The sequence below is a fragment of the Diadema antillarum genome, unplaced genomic scaffold (genome assembly GCF_040938485.1).
Source record: "Diadema antillarum isolate AM-2024a unplaced genomic scaffold, OU_Dant_1.0 scf00000176, whole genome shotgun sequence".
Taxonomy (NCBI): Eukaryota; Metazoa; Echinodermata; class Echinoidea; order Diadematoida; family Diadematidae; genus Diadema; species Diadema antillarum.
In genome coordinates, this window is record NW_027271065.1 from 349,494 (window position 1) to 371,383 (window position 21,890).

General features: G+C 40.6%; 1 protein-coding gene across 1 annotated transcript in view; it reads right to left on the bottom strand.

Moving 5' to 3' along the window:
- Positions 1 to 21,890, bottom strand: part of LOC139722896 (adhesion G-protein coupled receptor G6-like) — a 36,785-nt gene that overhangs the window by 2,439 nt on the left and 12,456 nt on the right. Inside the window, exons 3-12 of the mRNA XM_071634176.1 lie at positions 21,063 to 21,127; positions 7,613 to 7,732; positions 5,918 to 6,048; positions 5,505 to 5,651; positions 4,795 to 5,205; positions 4,572 to 4,586; positions 3,191 to 3,364; positions 2,073 to 2,237; positions 979 to 1,088; positions 368 to 630 (exon numbers count right to left, since the gene is read on the bottom strand). Coding sequence (XP_071490277.1) covers positions 368 to 630; positions 979 to 1,088; positions 2,073 to 2,237; positions 3,191 to 3,364; positions 4,572 to 4,586; positions 4,795 to 5,205; positions 5,505 to 5,651; positions 5,918 to 6,048; positions 7,613 to 7,732; positions 21,063 to 21,127 — 1,601 coding nt within the window. The remainder of the gene's footprint in view (positions 1 to 367; positions 631 to 978; positions 1,089 to 2,072; positions 2,238 to 3,190; positions 3,365 to 4,571; positions 4,587 to 4,794; positions 5,206 to 5,504; positions 5,652 to 5,917; positions 6,049 to 7,612; positions 7,733 to 21,062; positions 21,128 to 21,890) is intronic.

Below are 21,890 nucleotides of genomic sequence, written 5' to 3' on the forward strand. Positions count from 1 at the left end.
TACTAGGGCCTACAGTTATATTCTGCAAGAATTAATAGCAACTAAAGTATTGAGTGCCACATGATACTTAGCTCGCATCATTGGGAAAACAAACTTCACCCCTCTTGATGCAGTCCGCGTTAAAAGCGACAGTAATAAATCTCTTTTCAGAGAAACGAGCAAAACGTTCCCGAGGTACGAAAGAAGAGATAGCTTTGCTGCGATATATGTTACAATCGCTCGCTCTTTTAAACAAGTGAGTTCAGACGGTGGCAATACATGATAATTTATTGTAAACCATGATCGTTGACTTGTACTTGTGTAAAATTAGCTTCAGATTGCAGACAGTATAATGGATACAGGTAAGGAGACGGACTGCGTAACTTACCCCACGCACAGAAACAGGCCTTCAGCATAAACTTCGACACGTGGGTGTTGAAAACCTTAACGAATTGGAGATACATGATGGCGGCCTCGACTGCCATCCAGCACATGGAAGCAAGGAGGAAGTAGTGGATGAGCAGGCCAACGATCACGCAACCCGCCGTAGGGTATCGTCGGTCGATTCCGATGACGAAGACGAAGTAGAGACCGAATAAAGCGAGACAGAGGTTGAGTAGAATCTGCTGAGGCTGATTGGAGCGGAGTTTCCTGACAGGTAAGATATAAGAATAAAGTGCAAGATGGCATTGAAATCGATATTGCAAATTCGAGATTATTACCCAGATTAAACGTGTTTAACTCCCTTTGCTTTTGTAACAGTATTTGCTGACGAACTGCAAATCCAGCCAAAATAACTAGCCTATTTATTACCTGTGACATTTTGTTCCTTCACACTTAATGCTTTACAGCGCTCACATTTTCAATGTTCATTAATTCTTGCATACGTCTACCACAACATACGACGACAAAAAATAACAACAAGAAAAGAATAAAGATATATTGTGTATCTAAGACCAAAAAGGTTGATCACCCACACCGAGATCGCCGAAAACCTACTTCATGCTCAGATATGTGACGATTGTGATGGCGAGACATACGATAGAGATAACGCAACCGATGATGCCGAGTAAGTCGAGAGCACGGTGCCCGATATCCCCAGAAATGTCCTATACAACAAAATAGATAGACAGATATTTAGATGTATAGATAGATCATGAACGAATAGATAGACTAATCAATCAATCAATCAATCAATCAATCAATGAAATGAAAGATAAATAAATACATAAACACATAATACATTATAATACAAATATATAACACCAAGATACAAGCAAGTTAAAGATGACTCTATCCTCATCAATCATTAGGCTCCATGGAAACTTTCTCACCACTGTAAAACATTACTGTATGGATGGCCACAGGTAAAAGGAAGAGCTGAATCTGACTACACTCACTAATAAGGATAGCTGATTATTATAGTAATGATGGCTGATAATGATGACGGCGTTGACAATGACAATAGTAACCATGATTCTTTACAACGCGAATTGTTTGGGATGTCTCGTGTATAGACATTTTCCTTCTGTAATACAGCATTACGTCATTAGCGTTTACTATCAACTATTAATTAATCAGTCACTTAATAATCAAAGAAAAATTGAATAGATATGACGTGAATTTATTCGGATGGCTGTTGCGTCTTAGTGTAATGCAAAGGGATGTAAAAAAAAACTTTAAAAAAATTATTATCAAACTGCGATTATTGTATTATATTGCATCGTATTGTATTGTAGTGTATCACCGGCACTATCATTACAGAACTAGTAAATGAAAAATACACAGCACCACCTAGACTTTTATGATGTTTAGATGATCAACTAATTTAGCAAAAATCTTTGTATCAAACATGTGATCTCGTGCAACAAAATAATACATCCAGAACTACATCAGCACTAAACTCAGTAATGACAGAAATCACCAACTATTAAATTGCTTCAGTCATGACCTACTTTAGGTTGATTTGATTCATCTAAGTGGCATGTACTGACAAAATTCATCCTGATTGAAATTCAGATTCGTATCGATACATAGCCACATAATAACGGCGTAAGATGCCCCCTCCCCCCTCAAAAAAAAGTCGATCTTACCAGAAGCACAGCGAAACTGGTGAGATGATCACAGAGACAACGAATGCCGTCAACGTCGGGTAGATCCTCTCTTCGACACCCTTCGGATGACCATCGTCCTCCCAAACTCGTCTCCTCCCAAAACACACACGTCCGACTGTCCACCTGTTCGCCTTGCAGTGTGACCTGCGTTACACCGTCATATGAACAGAGTAATACTTAGTAGATCTGGACCAGCAAGCCCTCTGCAGAGTACTACTTTAATGACGCCTCTGCCATCGGAATGCATCGCAATTAACAGTGTAGTAGGTAGTGATCACAGACTTGATCTATTTCTATTTCTTTCCTGACAATTTGTGCATATCCAATGCACCACAGCGCGGCATCCTTTCACCAGTGAGTATGATTGGTTGTTTCCGAAAAAAGGGCAAATGGTAAAAAATAAGAGATACATCTTTAGCAGTAATATTCTACTTAGCGGAGCATCATGGGAAATCTTTGCACACGAAATAATGAATAAAGAACAATGTCTATGATATATACAATTATATATTCATGTATGTTAAAAAATATCAAGTGCACACATTTGTGTACGTATTTCCAAACTTATTTGGGTTGCTGTGAAAGCAGAAAATATAATTAAGTGTCTACGTCGTACATAAATAATAAATCAAATCTATAGTAAACTACTAGTACCTCGTTGTTCTCGACTGGGTATGACAATCATTACATGCAAAAGGTGCTGTAGGGACAATGGGCAGTAAATAAGAACAGAGAAAATATATTGTTCGTCCTTGTATGTGAATTCTGACTGTCTGACGTGTAATGTTCCAACTAAAAATGTAACTGTACATTAACAATTACCCCGAGGAAACAAGTATCGGCTGGATGGGTAAATATGTCGGGATAAGTAACGAAGTTTGTTGTTTCTGTATCTAATTCAGCCTGATTGTCATGACACAAGACTGTGTCATCGTCCAACGTCAATATTTTATTACAATAGGTAGCGCACTACAAGGCCATCAGGCCATACTTCTTCAACTTGATCTGAAGTACACTCTATATTACGCGCATACACCTTACTGAAAATATGTTTCAGTGAATGACTGTTAATGCCTTCCGTGATTAGTTTTACTCACATTACGTTCCAAGAATACGGTTTCCACTTCTTGGCCGGCTGGTAGCCCCTTGATTATGACACCCTCAACTGTAGCCGAAATTACACTCGTGCCAACAGTCAGGCGACGCCCCGGACCAATATCGTACTGTTGAAACAACTTACTTTGCTTGAAAACAAAGAAACTGATGGGGACGTTGTCTTTGTCTGTATAGGAACAGAGTGAGAAGATTTAGTTTGGTACATAGAATGATGATTGGTACTCTGGAAATATTACTTTGTAAAGAAGGCTAGTTGACTCCTGGCCTGCACGTGACTCACGTAAGTCTATTTAATTTGGTAACGATGTCTTATCATCGGGCATTCTTTGTTGGACACAATGGCTCGATATCATACACCCGTTTCAGGGAAGTGTGTTAAACAGACTTATGCATTTCGCAAAGAGTGAAGTTGGATCTTTAACTCGTGGAAGCTATGAATCACTTATATTCTGGAAGTCTAATAATCCGTTCCTATGATGTAGACGGATGTGCTTGATTTCCATTGGCACAAAAGAAAGCGAACAATTCTCGTCTGTCGACCTTTTCATACTCTAATCTTAAACACAAGACTACATCACAAATAAACAAGGAAAAGTAGAAATTACGCGGTGCGTAATATATATGTCCCCGCCGGAAGTAGCATTTTGTAGCAAAATGTACAATATAGGTAAAAAATCAAGGTCAAAGGTCAAAGTCAAAGGTCAAAATTCTGTGTAGGAGTTTTGGAGCCCTCACCTAGTGTCATGACATAAAGTAAACGGAATCGAAATCGGGTTAGAAATGGCGAAGGAGTAGCATTTTGTAGCAGAATGTACAATACAGGTCGAAAATCAAGGTGAAAGGTCAAAGAAGTCAAAGGTCAAAATTCTGTGTAGAAGTTTTGAAGCCCTCACCTAGAGCCATCACATAAAGCGAACGGAATCGAAATCGGGTTAGAAATGGCGAAGGAGTAGCATTTTGTAGCAAAATGTACAATATACGTAAAAAATCAAGGTCAAAGGTCAAAGAAGTCAAAGGTCAAAATTCTGTGAAGACGTTTTGAAGCCCTCACCTAGTGCCATTATATAAAGCAAACGGAATCAAAATCGGGTTAGAAATGGCGAAGGAGTAGCATTTTGTAGCAAAATGTACAATATAGGTCAAAGGTCAAGGTCAAAGGTCACAACTGAAATTCTGTGTAGAAGTTTCAAAGCTCCCATGTAGTGCTATCATATAAAGCAAACAGAATCAAAATTGGCTCATAAATGACAGAGAAGTAGCAAATTGAACATTTTGATCACACACGGACACACACACGGGCGGACGGACGGACGCACGGACGCACGGACACATGGACACACACACGTACGGAGCCCGTTTCATAGTCCCCTGCTCGAACTCGTTCGGCGGGGACAATAAGACACAAATAAATCCTCCAAACATAAAGACCATAGCGTTTCCCTTGAGTTTTGTTGCTTATCATCATCGATACACAATCATCATTTCATGAACAGCAGCAATAGATGAGTTTCTTCCGAAAACTAACGATATCAATTAAGGAATTACTGAAAACCACCAATCGTTAATCCATTGAAGATGACAAGACAGTATAAGGAGAAGATTTACCTTGCGGAAGAAAGTCCAATATGCCCTCTGGGAGGTAAATGGAGGCGTCAGTCTCAGGTCTCGGGATATCTTCCGTGTCGAAGTAAATCATAGTCCCGTTTTCTACCACTTTTTCGAAATACCGACTATCTCCTCTGAAACCATCGGCCGAGAAAGCAGCAAAACCGAGACCCAGCACCAGCGACTCCTTGGGGAGTTGTAGCGCCACCACCGTCAAGTTCTTACCAATGACAGTGAGATTGTTGCCAGGTCCCTCTGTCAGAAAGAGGGTAACCTGGTCCTCCAAGGCGTACAGGATTTGAATTGGCGCTTCGAATTCAACCGAATGCACGAACTCATCGTTGTCGACAGTGAGCACATTGTCCACCACTCGTATTACGTTTGCGGTCAACTAAAATGTTGCCAGTGACGGGAGAAAAAGAAAAGAAAAGAATGTGGTCTAGTCAACAGCTTTTCCTATTTTTTCGTAGTTGGGATACAACATCAACAACAACAACAACAACAAAAAAAAAAAATGCCAGGAGAATACAATGGTTAGATTACAAATAAATTGTAACAGTTCTATTCCGAAACTGCAGAAATATTAAGGATGTAAACGGGCTCACAAAATGTAACCAAGAGATGGAAATAAAATTGACAAACTGTAGATAATATCCATGATGGATCTTGGGTAAGCATTGCCATATATACCTCCGACGATGAGTTGCGAATGGCTACAATGCTGGAGAGAGCAGTTGCTATGGCAACAAGCCCAGAGGCGTCTATCTCGTTGCCATCTTCAGTTGCTTCCGCCAAATCACTGGAATACGCCTTCACGTTCTCCGGAGTAACTGCAGCCTGTGAGAGAAGACAGATATTAACTCCAGTCATCGATCAATATTCGACATCAGGTGATTCATGATACTTCTGGCAGGCGCTACCCACTTCACTATACATGTCACATGCTACATGCTACACATTGCACGCTGTATACTACACGTTATGAGCAAGCGCATGCTTGTATGTTTCACCATGACATTTCAACAGGAATTAGACCCGCAAAATGAAGGATCATAGGTTTTGACGCATAGACTGAAAGCACAACTACACGATTTAAATCTCACCAGCGCTAAGTCTTGAAGAACGTCGTTCACGTCATCGTTGTCGGTGAAGCAATCGCTTATCATTAGTTCTCCCCACATGGCTGGCGAGAGGAGATCGCCCATACACTGTCGTCTGGCGCGTGGCAAATAGGCTGAAAACAGACGTCAAAAAAAAACAAACAAACAATGAACAAGGTCAAGCCCACGCTGTATATAACAATATCTATTGGAACAGTTGGCAAAACTCTGGACTTTTTAAAAGGGAATCGTGAATTAAAAACCTGGATGTTTTACCCATGAACTCGTTCATGGTTTATAAGCTACGTTATACCTTGAAATGCAATGTCCAAGGAAATGGCGTCTATTTGAGGGGACATTACTTATTTGAAAGAACCTAAATAAGACCGTGACTATTCATAACATTCGGAAAAAGAATGATGATTTAATGTTCAAGGAGTTACAGAGGGCTAAAAGAATGTAAATATTATGGTTTGCGATGGAGGCCTACATTTAGAATCACTGGCATCTGTTATTTATATCTTCTTCTTTTTTTTTGACAAACCGTCATATTTATCACTATTGTAGTTGTAGACCTTCCATACTGGAGAGAACACGGTCCCACAGTGTGTTCACAATGTAGTCAAATTAATTGTCTAGATGAAAACGATCGAATTCAGCAGTGTGAAGATGATTTCGCACTGCGCTGTGGTTTTTAACACAGAGTTCACATGGGATAGTAATGCTGCATTTCACAAGGTAAATTTATGATTCACAATGTTTTCACAATGTTAAACATTTCGGATTTGACAGTGTGTAGATACTTTACACTGTGTTCACAATGTGTTCACACTGTGTTTCACATTGTGATTTACACTGTGGGACACTGTTTTGTTCCAGCAGGATTGCTGTCATTTATTATGGTTGGATTCAGGTAGGGCCCACGCTTCCAATTTCTGTGAACGTTGTTGTAATATGTCATCATCGCTTTGAATTCAGATGAAAATCATTTCTACTGTTGCTATTACTGTATTTAATTTCTATTTCCCATTATACCAGCTATACCGTGAATTGCGTATCTACAATCGCCTTTCTCGCTACACAGCCAAATGTGTTACTTGGCGCCTGATCACGTAATCTTTGCGCTGCTTTACACGAAGCACTGAACAATGATACTAAATTGTTCATGTAATAACGTCCGTACTTTCACATGCCCTGGCAATTGAATGGCATGTTTAAAGACCCTTCTTCCTTGCTCTTTTGCCCCTTATCCCTCCTCTTTGACATTCATTGTGTCGTAATGTCTTCGCGTTTCTTTTTTTTTCCTTGCTTCTTTTTTGTGTGTGATCAACTGTTGGTTGTGTGTGTGCTTGTGTTTTTTTTTTTGCACTGTTGTTGTTGTTTTTTACACTATATTACCTTTGTCCATAAGGCTCAGAGTATTGTCTGTGATGCAACATACATTTCATTTAAATAATGCAGTAATCTTTTCACACAGCGATCCATTACCAAAACCTTTTTAAAATTCGTAACTATTTATTCATTTATCAACTTACCTATTTACTTATTTAATTATTTTTTGCTAATAAGGTCTTCTAAAATGGCTGCATTCGCTCAGTTCACATAATTCATACATTTAATTTGCATTCCATTTTAAGGATGAAACCATTGCTCAAAAAGGTACACAATTATTGAATATGAAGTGTCATTGTGACTTACTATTTCTGCTGTAATCTTGACACGATTCGAGGCTGTCCGCAGTCTCGCCAATTGGGGTAGATTCAAAGGTCAAGGTACCAAATGCCCCACTCACTTCCGAACGCAGGCAGGAAGCTGTAACCAATCACCAGTAGTAGCATTATGTGGTATATGGTGTTTATCACATCAAATCCATGGTTGAAGAAGCCAATAGATATATCAAGTAGGCTCATCATAAAGTAAAATGCACAATGGTGAATAAGTAACTTCTGACTACTATAAACTTATTGACATGTCCGTTGACTGGCGACCACAGTTGAAGGGCAATAAATCATTATCTATGTGTGTAACCACTTTAATGGGGGTAAGTGGAATAAGGAAATGATAAAATGATCCTCACGCTGTTAAGTTATGATATGTATTTGTCAAAATGTTGTCCCAGTTTCGACCATTATTAAGCGAAGATGTGTATAATTTGTTTCCGGTTACTCACAGTATTAATCAAAGTGTAAATATGTTCCATTGTTCAAGTTGTAGATTCAAGATTTCATTGGAATCTCAGTGTTCCCAGCACCCAATTTCAAGTGCCGTCTATTTCTTTCCCTCCTCGCGAAAGTTTATGACATCAGTTTCTAAACCACTGCATCAATAATCTATCAAGAGGACCGAAGAGGAAACAAAGAGCGAAATGAAATCTTGGAAACTTGAACCTGGGCCCCGTTGCATAAAAGTTACTATTGCGGTAACTTTGCCATCCATTGGTAACTTCCATGGAATTCTTGATTGTGATTGGCTGTTGAGTATTGTTGCCATGGTAGTTACCACTGGATGGCAAAGTTACCACAATAGTAACTTTTATGCAACGGGGCACTGAGCAACACAAATAATAGCATTCAATACTGATAAGGTTATAACTGTAATCGCTTCCTTCAAGACGTCGCCACTTTGCATTTGTAAAGATCCCGTAAAAACGTCTTTTTGGTAACAAGAGAGTGCCGTCATCTCAGTTTAGTTTTGGATCATTGTCTGAGTAATTCCGAACTCAAACCGTGCAAACTGTTTTACTCATTTCATTAAGTGAAGAAAACAAAATATCTGGACGACGGTGTGGGACCACAACTTAGTTGCCGATAATCTTAATTCAGCAGTAAATGAACTGCCCTATGATTTTACTAATGATTTAAATTTGAATATGTCATGTAATTACATAACAGTAAATCAATGTAGTGATATGTATTTTAGTTTCTCTAAAGACACGTTTTCTCTGTTGCATTTAAATATAAGAAGTTTGAATAAGCATTTCGATGAGTTAAAGTTTTTATTAGAATCCGATGCTAGCCAATCACTTTCTGTCATTAAACTTAGCGAAACCTGGTTGACTTCCACTACGGAAGATTCCTTTGCAATGACGGATACAATATGTTTGTCAGTAATAGATCGGACAGAAGTGGAGGCGGTGTGGCATTTTACGTATCAAGTATTTACAAATGTATTGTTAACAACGACATATCTAGAATGGATAACACTGTAGAATCTCTTTTCGTAGAAATTTATATCCCAGGATGTAGGAAAGTGTTATTGGGCATAATATACAGACCTCCAAATTCAGATATTTTAGATTTTCTGACTTATCTTTCTGACCTATTAAAAAACCAAGTTTTTCGAAATAAGGATTGCTTTCTTCTGGGTGATTATAATATTGATTTGCTAAAATCTGGAAATGATCATATCCCCAACGAGTTTCTCGAAACACTTTTGTCTTTATCCTTTCTGCCACTCATTTCCAAATCGACTCGCATCACGGATCACTCTGCTACTCTAATTGACAACTTGTTTTGCAATATCTTACCCCTTCCCGAATCTTTTATAGTTCTTTCAGATGTGACCGACCATTTCCCAATCATGACTCACTTTACTTTGAAAACTTTAGTCAATGACGCAAAACCTTCATCTCCTTTATTCAAACACAGAATTTCATGTGAAAAGTTAGCCAGTTTTGATGCCGCTCTTGATAATGCTGATTGGTCACGAGTGTATGAAAGTGATGATGTTAATGAGTCTTTTGATAATTTTATGGAATTGTTTAATTTTCTTTTGGATGTTATTATTCCAAAGCAAAAAAGTAAAATGGATTATAAAAAGACACCTAGGTTACCATGGATTTCAAAATCAATTCTTCGTTCAATTAATAGAAAAAAATCGATTGAACTATAAATACAAAATGGAAAAAACTGAACGAACAAAGAACAGATATACATCATATAAAAACACATTAACCAGGATTTTACGTTTGGAAAAGAAAAGGTATTATTCTCAGCAGCTGTTTAGGATCAAGTCTGATATCAAGAATACCTGGAAAGTTTTAAAACAGGCCATGAATATTTCGAACAAAAAAAAAAAAACAGAAATTGGTGAAATAAAGTGGGATGACGAAATAATTCATGACCCTGTTGATATTGCAAATGTTTTTAATTCATATTTTTCAAAAATAGGTGAAACGTTTGCTCATGGTATTCCGGCTACAGAACAGAATTTTACTGAATTTTTAGACCAGTGTAACCCCAATTCTATTTTTTTTTAAACTCCAACAAATAGATAAGAGATTATCGACATTGTATCCTCCTTAACAAACAAACGTAGTTCCGGTTATGATGATATAGATAATTGTATCCTTAAAGGTGTCATATCATCAGTTGCAGATCCCTTGGCTCACATTTTTAATCTGTCAATTTATAATGGTATGTTTCCTGATAAAAATGAAATTGGCTTAAGTAATTCCAATATTTAAGAAAGGTAATAATTTGGATGTCAGCAATTATCGTCCAATTTCTTTATTATCTTCGTTGTCGAAAGTTTTAGAAAAAATAATATACACCAGAATTATCAATTTTTTTAATGTGCACAAAATATTCACAAATTGCCAGTTTGGTTTTCGAGAAAAACATAGTACCATCCACGCAGTTCTTCATTTTATTGATAAAGTTGTTAATGCAACTGATAACCATTCTAATTTAATTAGTATATTTTTGGACTTCTCCAAGGCCTTCGAAACAATTAATCATAACATATTACTCCATAAGTTATCGCACTATGGAATACGCGGGAAGGCCTTGGAGTGGTTCAAGAGTCATTTAGCTAACAGAAAACAGTTTGTTTCAATGAAAGATAAGAATTCAGTTATAAGAGATGTTAAGTGTGGCGTTCCACAGGGAAGTCTTTTAGGGCCGCTGTTATTCATGATTTATATCAATGATTTTTCCTCTGTTTCAGAGTTACTTTCTTTTATACACTTTGCTGATGATACCATTGTTTTTCTTGCCCATAACGATATCGATGTCCTTGTTCAACAAGTTAATACGGAATTGAAAAAAAGTGACCAACTGGGTCAGAGCTAACAAGTTATCATTGAATGTTCAAAAAACAAAATAATGCTTTTCAGCAATACTGTTGATTCTTTGAATTCAGAAATAGTTCTGAATGATTGTAATTTAGAAAGTGTGTCATATTCTAAATTTCTTGGTATTTTTGTAGATAAACTTTCTTGGAAAATACATATTGATCATATCTGCAAAATTATTTCTCGCAATATAGGTGTTATGAACAGACTGAAATTTTATATTCCTGAACAGACCTTACTAGTGTTGTACTCCTCTTTGATACTCCCTTACCTTAATTATGGAATTTTAGTTTGGGGGCCATACTCATCAGACGCTGCTGAATAGAGTGTTATTACTGCAAAAGAAAGCCCTTGTAGAGCCCACTAATGTCAAAACAACCACTAATGTCATAACACGTCGACGACAAATGTCAAAACAACCACTAATGTCATAACACGTCGACGACAAATGTCAAAACAACCACCTATGTCATAACACGTCGACGACAAATGTCAAAATCGGATCAACCACTAATGTCATAACGCGTCGACGACAAATGTCAAAATTTCCATTTTTACTGCAAATGTCATAACACGTCGACGACAAATGTCAAAATCGGATTAACCACTAATGTCATAACACGTCGACGACAAATGTCAAAATTTCCAAATTTACTGCAATGTCATGACGCGTCACAAGGGCGGATCCAGGAATTCCACAAAGGGGAGGCGCCTTTACAAAATCAAAGGCTGGCGCGACCCTCGCCCCCTCCCCAATTTTCTTCTTTTTATTTCTGTTGTGTTGACACAATAAAGAGAGGGGGCACTTAAGGAGGATGCGCCCCCTCTAAATCTGCGATTGTGTCAATCACAAATATCAGTATTGGATTAACCACAAATGTCATAACCCGTCGACCACAAATGTCATATCGCGTCACAGGGGTGAATCCAGGAATGCCGTCAAGGGGGAAGGGGGGGGGGGCGCCTTTACAAAATTAAAGGCTGGCGCGACACCCCCGCCCCCCAATTTCTTATTTTTGTTTATGTTGTTTTAACATACTAATTACATTGAGGGTGCACCAGAGGGGGATGCGGCCCCTCTCGATCCATCATTGCGTCAACCATAAATGGAAAAACCCATTGCTTCCAATAGAGGGGCGGATCCAGGAATTCCGTAAAGGGTAGGGGCGCCTTTACAACATGAAAGGCTGGCGCGACCCTCCCCGTTTTCTTCTTTTTATTTTTGTTGTGTTGACGAAATAAAGAGAGGGGGCTCTAAGGAGGGGGGGGGGGGTTCGCCTCCTCTAAATCCGCGATTGCGTCAACCGCAAATGTCAATATTTGATTAACCACAAATGTTGAAATCTTTGAAGGCTTCCGTGGTGGCAGAACGTTGAGTGGAAGAAGGCTTCACGGTGCACCACGTATTCTTTCTGGAGTATGTGAGTGGCGCCGAGAACGGCGAGAACATGCCGAAACGTCGGGATTGGGTAGGCCCTTTTCAGGGCCACTCAGATACTCCAGAAAGAATACGTGGTGCACCGTGAAACCTTCTACCACCTAACCACAAATGTCATAACACTTCGACCACAAATGTCATAACGCGTCACAGGGCCGGATCCAGGAATTCCGTAAATGGGGGGGGGGGGGGGGGGGGGGGGGGGGGGAGGGCTTTACAAAATCAAAGGCTGGCGCGACCCCCCCCCCCCCCCCCCCACCTTTTCTTATTTTTTTTCTGTTTGTTTAAGTTAATATAGTGAGGGTGCGCCAGAGGGGGAAGCGCCCCCTCTCGATCCATCGTTGCGGTAATGGGAAGACTCATTTCTTGAAATTATGGGGGCGGATCTACGATTTTTGTAAAGGGGAGGCGTACGCCTTTACAAGAAAGTGAAAGGCTGGCGTGACCTTCCCCCCTCCCCATTTTCTTCTATTTATTTCTGTTGTGTTGACAAATTAAAGAGAGGGGAACTGAAGGGGGATGCGCCCCCTCATAATCCGCGATTGCGTCAACCAAAAGTCAAAATCGGGAATTAGCCACAAATGTCATAACGTCATTATCATTATTATTATTTATTCGGCTTTCATTCAGAAATTTCATAATACATATTTCGAAATCAGAACATACACTGGAGTGGTAAGGGTGCACCAGGTTGGGCAGCCCGGGTCTGGAAAGAGCCAACTAAATGACTTGGGCCCTCAGGCCATCCTCCCCAACCCACCTGGTGCACCCAAAACAGTCAGTTTACAATATAAAAAAATACAAATTTCATTAACAGGCATACATTTAAACAAAAACAAAAACAAAACAACCGTTTCTTTGTAAGTGTCAATTAAGATACAATTTATATGTATAACTACCAATCTTTCTTATTCCATTCAAATATCAGAGGCCATTTTCTACATAACAAAACTGAGAAAGAATATTAATAATACATTGCACATATGTTTGTCAACTCTTGAATGGCTACAGACATCAAAACCTGACTTACTTAAAAATACATGCAGTTAACGCACAATGCATAAATTTAAAGTTTCCATATAAACCATATATATTCCCTTACAGCATTTCATTTTGACTTCATTATATTTGGACAATTAACAAAACAGAACTGCAAAATAGAGAGAGAGAGAGAGAGAAAGAAAGAGAAGAAGATAAAAAGAAAAAAAATCATAAATAACTAAATATCTAACTCAACGTACCCAACCCAACCCAATACCCAGGGAGCCAGCCCAACCAGCAACGATTATACTGCATGCTTTCTTTTGGGGAAAAAAAAAAAAAAACAAAGCAAAAAACGACCATGGCAATGTACCGCTGCGGCTGCTCAACATTGAACAACTGTACACTCTGCTCACTAATAGTCACATGTGCCATATCCCAAATCAAACGCCCATATCCCGAGTAAGGTATTGGAATAAACAATCTCCATGATTATCGTTAAAGAATGCTATTACCATGGCAATACAATGTTTGACATGAAGAAAAAATATGGGAAAAATATGGGAAAAAAGATGAAATATGCACAACTATATAGGGACTATCACAAATGTCATATCGCGTCACAGGGGCGGGTCCAGGAATTCCGTAAAGGGGGAGGGGGCGCCTTCACAAAACCAAAGGCTGGCGCGACACTCCCCCCCCCCCCCCCCCCCCATTCCTTATTTTTGTTTCTGCTGTTTTAACCGAATAACTATAGTGAGGGTGCACCAGAGGGGGATGCGGCCCCTCTCGATCCATCATTGCGTCAACCACAAATGGAAAAACTCATTGCTTGCATTACAGGGGCGGATCCAGGCATTCCACAAAGGGGAGGGGCGCCTTTACAAAATGAAATGCTGGCGCGACCCTCCCCGTTTTCTTCTTTTTATTTCTGTTGTGTTGACAAAATAAAGACACGGGCAATAAGGGGGTGGGGGGGGGGGGGGGAGTGCGCCTCCTCTAAATCCGCGATTGCGTCAACCGCAAATGTAAATACTGGATTAACCACAAATGTCATAACACTTTGAACACAAATGTCATAACGCGTCACAGGGGCGGATCCAGTAATTTCGTAAAGAGAGAGAGAGAGAAGGGGGGGGGGAGCTTTACAAAATCAAAGGCTGGCGCGACCCCCCTTTTCTTATTTTTGTTTCTGTTGTTTTAACCTAATGTAGTGAGGGTGCACCAGAAGGGGAAGCGCCCCCTCTCGATTCATCATTGCGTCAACCACATATGGAAAAACTCATTGCTTGCATAAACAGGGGCGGATCCAGGAATTTTGTAAAGGGGAGGCGTCTTTACAAAGTCAAAGGCTGGCGCGACCCTCCCCCTCCCCATTTTCTTCTTCTTATTTCTTTGTGTTGACGAAATAAAGAGAGGGGCACTAAAGGGGGTTGCGCCTCCTCTCAATCCGCGATTGCGTCAACCACAAATGTCAAAATCGGGGATTAACCACAATGTCAAAACACGTCGACCACAAAATGTCATAACGCGTCACAGGGGTGGATCCAGGAATTCCGTAAAGGGGGGAGGGGCGCTTTCACAAAATCAAAGGCTGGCGAAACCCCCCCCCCCCCATTTTCTTATTTTTGTTTCTGTTGGTTTAACCTAATATAGTGAGGGTGCATTAGACGGGGAAGCGCCCCCTCTCGATCCATCGTTGCGTCAACGACAAATGGGAAAATTCATTGCTTGAAATTATGGGGGCGGATCCAGGAATTTTGTAAAGGGGAGGCGTAATTCTTTACAAGAAAGTTAAAGAGTGGCGTGACCTTCCCCCCTCCCCATTTGCTTCTTTTTATTTCTGTTTTGTTGACAAAATAGAGAGAGGGGCACTAAAGGGGGATGCGCCCCCTCATAATCCGCGATTGCGTTAACCAAAAGTCAAAATCGGGAATTAACCACAAATGTCATAACACGTCGACCACAATATCATATCGCGTCACAGGGGCGGATCCAGGAATTCCGTAAAGGGGGGGGGGGGGGGTTGTCGCCTTTACAAAATCAAAGGCTGGCGCGACACTTCCTCCCCCCCCCCATTTCTCATTTTTGTTTCTGATGTTTTAATCGAATAATTATAGTGAGGGTGCACCAGAGGGGGATGCGGCCTCTTTCGATCCATCATTGCGTCAACCACAAATGGAAAAACTCATTGCTTGCATTACAGGGGCGGATCCAGGAATTCCACAAAGGGAGGGGCGCCTTTACAAAATGAAAGGCTGGCGCGACCCTCCCCCTTTTCTTCTTTTTATTTGTTGTGTTGACAAAATAAAGACAGGGGGCACTAAGGGGGGGGGGGTGAGCCTCCTCTAAATCCGCGATTGCGTCAACCGCAAATGTCAATATTGGATTAACCACAAATGTCATAACACTTCGAACACAAAATAATGTCATAACGCGTCACAGGGGCGGATCCAGTAATTCCATAAAGGGGGGGGGGGGGCTTTACAAAATCAAAGGCTGGCGCGACCCCCCTTTTCTTATTTTTGTTTCTGTTGTTTTAACTTAACATAGTGAGGGTGAACCAGAGGGGGAAGCGCCCCCTCTCGATCCATCATTGCGTCAACTACACATGGAAAAATTCATTGCTTGCATTACAGGGTCGTATCCAGGAATTCCGTGAAGGGGAGGCGCCTTTACAAAATCAAAGGCTCACACGACATCACCCCATTTTCTTCTTTTCGGGCACCATGGGGGATGCGCCCCCTCTCGATCCATGATTGCGTCAACAACAAATGACCAAACCCATTGCTTACATTACAGGGGCGTATCCAGGAATTCCGTGACAGGGAGGCGCCTTTACAAAATCAAAGGCTCACGCGACACCACCCCATTTTCTTCTTTTCATTTTCTCTTGTTTTAATAAAATATATAGAGGGGGCACCATGAGGAATGCGCCCCCTCTCGATCCATGATTGCGTCAACAACAAATGACCAAACTCATTGCTTGCATTACAGGCGCGTATCCAGGAATTCCGTGGAGGGGAGGTGCCTTTATAAAATCTATCAAAAGCTCACGAGACACCACCCCATTTTCTTCTTTTCGGGCACCATGGGGGATGCGCCCCCTCTCGATCCATCATTGCGTCAACAACAAATGAACAAACTCATTGCTTACATTACAGGGGCGTATCCAGGAATTCCGTGACAGGGAGGCGCCTTTACAAAATCAAAGGCTCACGCGACACCACCCCATTTTCTTCTTTTCATTTTCTCTTGTTTTAATAAAATATATAGAGGGGGCACCATGAGGGATGCGCCCCCTCTCGATCCATGATTGCGTCAACAACAAATGACCAAACTCATTGCTTGCATTACAGGCGCGTATCCAGGAATTCCGTGGAGGGGAGGTGCCTTTACAAAATCTATCAATGATTATTATGATTATTAGGTTAAAACAACAGAAACAAAAATAAGAAATGGGGGGGGGGGGAGTTTCTCGCCAGCCTTTGATCTTGTAAAGGCCCCCCCCCCTACCCCCGAACGGAATTCCTGGATCCACCCCTGTGACGGGTTATGACATTTGTGGTCGACGTGTTATGACATTTGTGGCTAATCCCCGATTTTGACTTGTGGTTGACGCAATTGTGGATTGAGAGGGGGCTCATCCCCCTTTAGTGCCAATCTCTTTATTTGGACAAGACAACAGAAATAAAAAGAAGAAAATGGGGAGGGGAAGGTCGCGCCAGCCTTTGACTTTGTAAAGACGCCTCCTCTTTACAAAATTTCTGGATACGCCCCTGTAATGCAAGCAATGAGTTTTTCCATATGTGGTTGAAGCAATGATGGATCGAGAGGGGGCGCTTCCCCCTCTCGTGCACCCTCAATATATTAGGTTAAACTACCAGAAACAAAAAAAAAAAGAAAAAGGGGTCGCGCCAGCCTTTGATTTTGAACAGGCGCCTCCCCCCCTTTACGGATTTCCTGGATCCGCCCCTGTGACGTGTTATGACATTTGTGGTTAATCCATAGAACTGTAAATGCAGCTCTATGGGTGAATCCAATATTGATATTTGTGGTTGACGCAATCGCGGATTTAGAGGGAGCGCATCCCCCTTTAGTGCCCCCTCTCTTGATCTTTTCAACACAAGAGAAATAAAAATAAGAAAATGGGGGGGGGGGGGGCGAAGGTCGCGCCAGCCTTTTATTTTGTAAAGCCGCCTCCCCTTTACGGAATTCCTGGATCCGCCCCCGTAAGGCAAGCAATGAGTTTTGATATTTGTGGTTGACGCAATGATGGATCGAGAGGGGGCGCATCCCCCTCTGGTGCACCCTCACTATAATTATTCGGTTAAAACAACAGAAACAAAAATAAGAAATAGGGGGGGGGTGTCGCGCCATCCTTTGATTTTGTAAAGCCCCCCCCCCCCCCCCTTTACGGATTTCCTGGATCCGCCCCTGTGACGTGATATGACATTTGTGGTCGACATGTTATGACATTTGTGGTTAATCCCCGATTTTGACTTGTGGTTGACGCAATCGTGGATTGAGAGGGGGCGCATCCCCCTTTAGTGCCCATCTCTTTATTTGGTCAACACAACAGAAATAAAAAGAAGAAAATGGGAAGGGGGAGGGTCGCGCCAGCCTTTGACTTTGTAACGGCGCCTCCCCTTTACAAAATTTCTGGATCCGCCCCTGTAATGCAAGGAATGAGTTTTACCATAAGTGGTTGAAGCAATGATGGATCCAGAGGGGGCGTTTCCCCCTCTCGTGCACCATCACTATATTAGGTTAAAACAACAGAAACAAAAATAAGAAAATGTGGGTCGCGCCAGCCTTTGATTTTGTACAGACGCCCCCCCCCCCCCTTTACGGATTTCCTGGATCCGCCCCTGTGACGCGTTATTTGTGGTCGACGTGTTAATGTGGTTGACGCAATCGCGGATTTAGAGGGGGCGCATCCCCATTTAGTGCCCCCTCTCTTTATTTTTTCAACACAACAAAAATAAAAATAAGAAAATGGGGGGGGGGGGGGGGCAAAGGTCGCGCCAGCCTTTTATTTAGTAAAGCCGCCTCCCCTTTACGAAATTCATGGATCTGCCCCCGTAATGCAAGCAATGAGTTTTGATATTTGTGGTTGACGCAATGATGGGTCGAGAGGGGGCGCATCCTCCTCTGGTGCACCCTCACTGTAATTATTAGGTTAAAACAACAGAAACAAAAATAAGAAATGGGGGGATGGGAGTGTCGCGCCAGCCTTGGATTTTGTAAAGCCCCCCCCCCCCCCCCTTTACGGAATTCCTGGATCCACCCCTGTGACGCGTTATGACATTTGTGGTCGACGTGTTATTGCATTTGTGGTTAATCCCCGATTTTGATTTGTGGTTGACGCAATCGTTGATTGAGAGAGGGCGCATCCCCCTTTAGAGCCCCTCTCTTAATTCCGTCAACACAACAAAAATAAAAAAGAAGAAAATGGGGAGGGGGGAAGGTCGCGCCAGCCTTTGACTTTGTAAAGACCCCTCCCCTTTACAAAATTCCTAAATCCGCCCCTGTAATGCAAGCAATGAGTTTTTCCATTTATGTGGTTGACGCAATGATGACTCGAGAGGGGGGTGGGGGGGGGGGCTTCCCCCTCTCGTGCACCCTCACTATATTAGGTTAAACCGACAGAAACAAAAATAAGAAAAGGGGGTCGCGCCAGCCTTTGAATTTGTAAAGCCCCCCCCCCCCCCCCTTCCTTTACGGAATTCATGGATCCGGCCCTGTGTCGCGTTATGACATTTGTTGTCGACGTGTTATGACATTTGTGGTTAATCCAATATTGATATTTGTGGTTGACGCAATCGCGGATTTAGAGGGGGCGCATCCCCCTTTAGTGTCCCCCTCTCTTTATTTTGTCAACACAACAGAAATGAAAATAAGAAAATGGGGGGGGGGGGCGAGGGTCGCGCCAGCCTTTGATTTTGTAAAGGCGCCTCCCCTTTATGGAATTCCTCGATCCGCCCTTGTGACGCGTCATGACATTTTGCAGAAAATTTGGAAATTTTGACATTTGTCGTCGACGTGTTATGACATTAGTGGTTGTTTTGACATTTGTCGTCGACGTGTTATGACATTAGTGGTTGTTATGACATTTGTCGTCGACGTGATATGACATTAGTGGTTGTTTTGACATTTGTTGTCGACGTGTTATGACATTAGTGGTTGTTTTGACATTAGTGGGCGATTTTGACATTAGTGGGCTCTACAGCCCTCCGTATCATTTCTAATTCTCCTACACCTAGTGTACACATTCACATACAAATGCATTGTTTGACTGTTATAAGCTATTAAAAATCAACGAATTATTTTTATTTAATTTAGGTCAATTTATGTACATGTATGATAACAGTTTACTCCCACCTATCTTTGGTTCTACGTTTCAAAAAATCAATTTTTCCATAATTAGCCCACCCGACGCTCTAACGAGTTTCATTTACCACTTCTTCGAACGATTCTAGCAAAGAATACACTTATCTATACTGGGCCAAATTATTGGAATTCCCTGAGTCATGATTCAAAATCTGCTCCTTCTATATACTCATTTAAAAGGAGATTAAAGTCTTTTCTTTTACAATCTTATGACGACTCCCAGAATCAGATTAGTTTATAGGCTTACTTTGTTACTCGTCCGCAATATCTGTATTGCCGTTCTCTTTATTATTGTTACTATTGCTTAAACCTTGACTATAAGATCTTCTTTAACCTATACTTCGCAGTAGAAGGGTTTGTTCTATAGTTTTTTTTTCTTCTTCTTTTTCTTCTTCTCTTTCTTCCTCAAACCTCCGAGGATCGTTGTCTTTGTTGCATATTCCTGTCTATTATGTTACCTCTTTATCACGCTATAGTCTTGTTTCCTCTTGTGTCGTCTAGTCAGTTTTTTTTCTCTATAAGTAGTCTTGTTGCTGTCCCAGTCCTGTTTTATGCTCAATACTCTGTTTGTTGTTGTTTTATGTATAACTGTTTGTTCGTCTGTCTCTTAGTGGGCTGCCAAACTTTTTTTTTGTGACAAAACTTTTTGTGCCGATTTGTTGTTGTTTTCAATTCAATTTTTGCATCGGGCTTTTAATACAAGAGGGACCCACAGTCTACAAGCTTTGTCTTTTTAGCGGGTCCCTCCGTTTTATTTCACACAGTGCATATATTGAAAACTATTTCACTTTCGTTATCTTAGCAATTATTGCAATGTATCGCTACAGTTAGTTTTTTCTTTTATTGTTGTCTTCTTTGTACAATTGTATGCATTGTTTCTGTCACTCAAGAAAGTGAGATTTACGTTTATGTTTGTATTTTGTGGAAAAAAACGAATAAATATGAACTTGAACTTGAATTTGAACAATGAATTAATAAAATCATAAAAAACACACATACAAACATGGGAAAAACAACAATAGAATATGTAAAATGATTTGAGCACAAATAATAACATCATTTCAAATGGGCAATTGCAAAATGCAACAGTCCTACAGTCCTACTGCCGAGCAGTCATATCTTTGACATTTTATTACTATTACGATTACAGTTCACAGGGTATAGCCTTCATGAGACAGAAAAGTGCATCTTGTAAAAGGATTTACGTGGATTGTATAAAACTTATTAGACTTTCCTGCTCTCTTCAAAATTACATTTCTCACCTCTCGCCGTTACATGCACCTGCGCAGAAGCCATACCGGCCAGGTTTGTTGCAGAGCAGGTAAATCTGAAGTAGAAGAAGAAATGACAAGATACCATATTAAAGGTTATTTAATTGGCTATCAACCTGGTAGGTTTATATAAAGGGAAATTTCACGCATGAGTGAACACATTCGTTTGTTTCTTCAGACAAAAAGGCAGAAGAGTAAAAATTGCAGAAGTTGACATATTGAAATTCGTTTGCAAATGCCCCTCAAGACCGAAATGAAAACAAATGACCAATTAAAAGCAATGAGAGACATGAATGAAATAGCAGAAATATGTTTCCGTTCCCTTGTTTCCCTTTATATTCTCAAACAAAACCATAGTGGGGAAACTGAAGGGGGGGGGAACATGAGATTTTTTTGTCAACTCAAACTTTAAATGACACAGGGAATACGCAACAAAGGTGATAAAATGAACAGAATTTATCAGACAAAAAAAAATTCTTAATTTGGAATATTTCAAATTTCTACCATCTTTGTTACCATTGCTTCTTCTCCATTGTGTTTTAACTATGAATTTGACTGAAGATTCTAGATTTTTTTCCATTATTGTTTGTTATTCTTTATCTTTTGCGGGTTACAGAGATATTGTAGAGATTGCAAACTAATTTTCATTCTTATTGTGATAAATTAGTTTTTTTTTTCTCATTGTTAATGGAAGAACACATATACATTCGCTTGAATAACAGCTTGTCCTTGTTTGCAATTTTTACTTTTGTGCCTTGGAAGAGAAAAATGAATGTGTTTACTCACGCTTAAAGTTTCCCTTTTTGACCTACTAGGTTA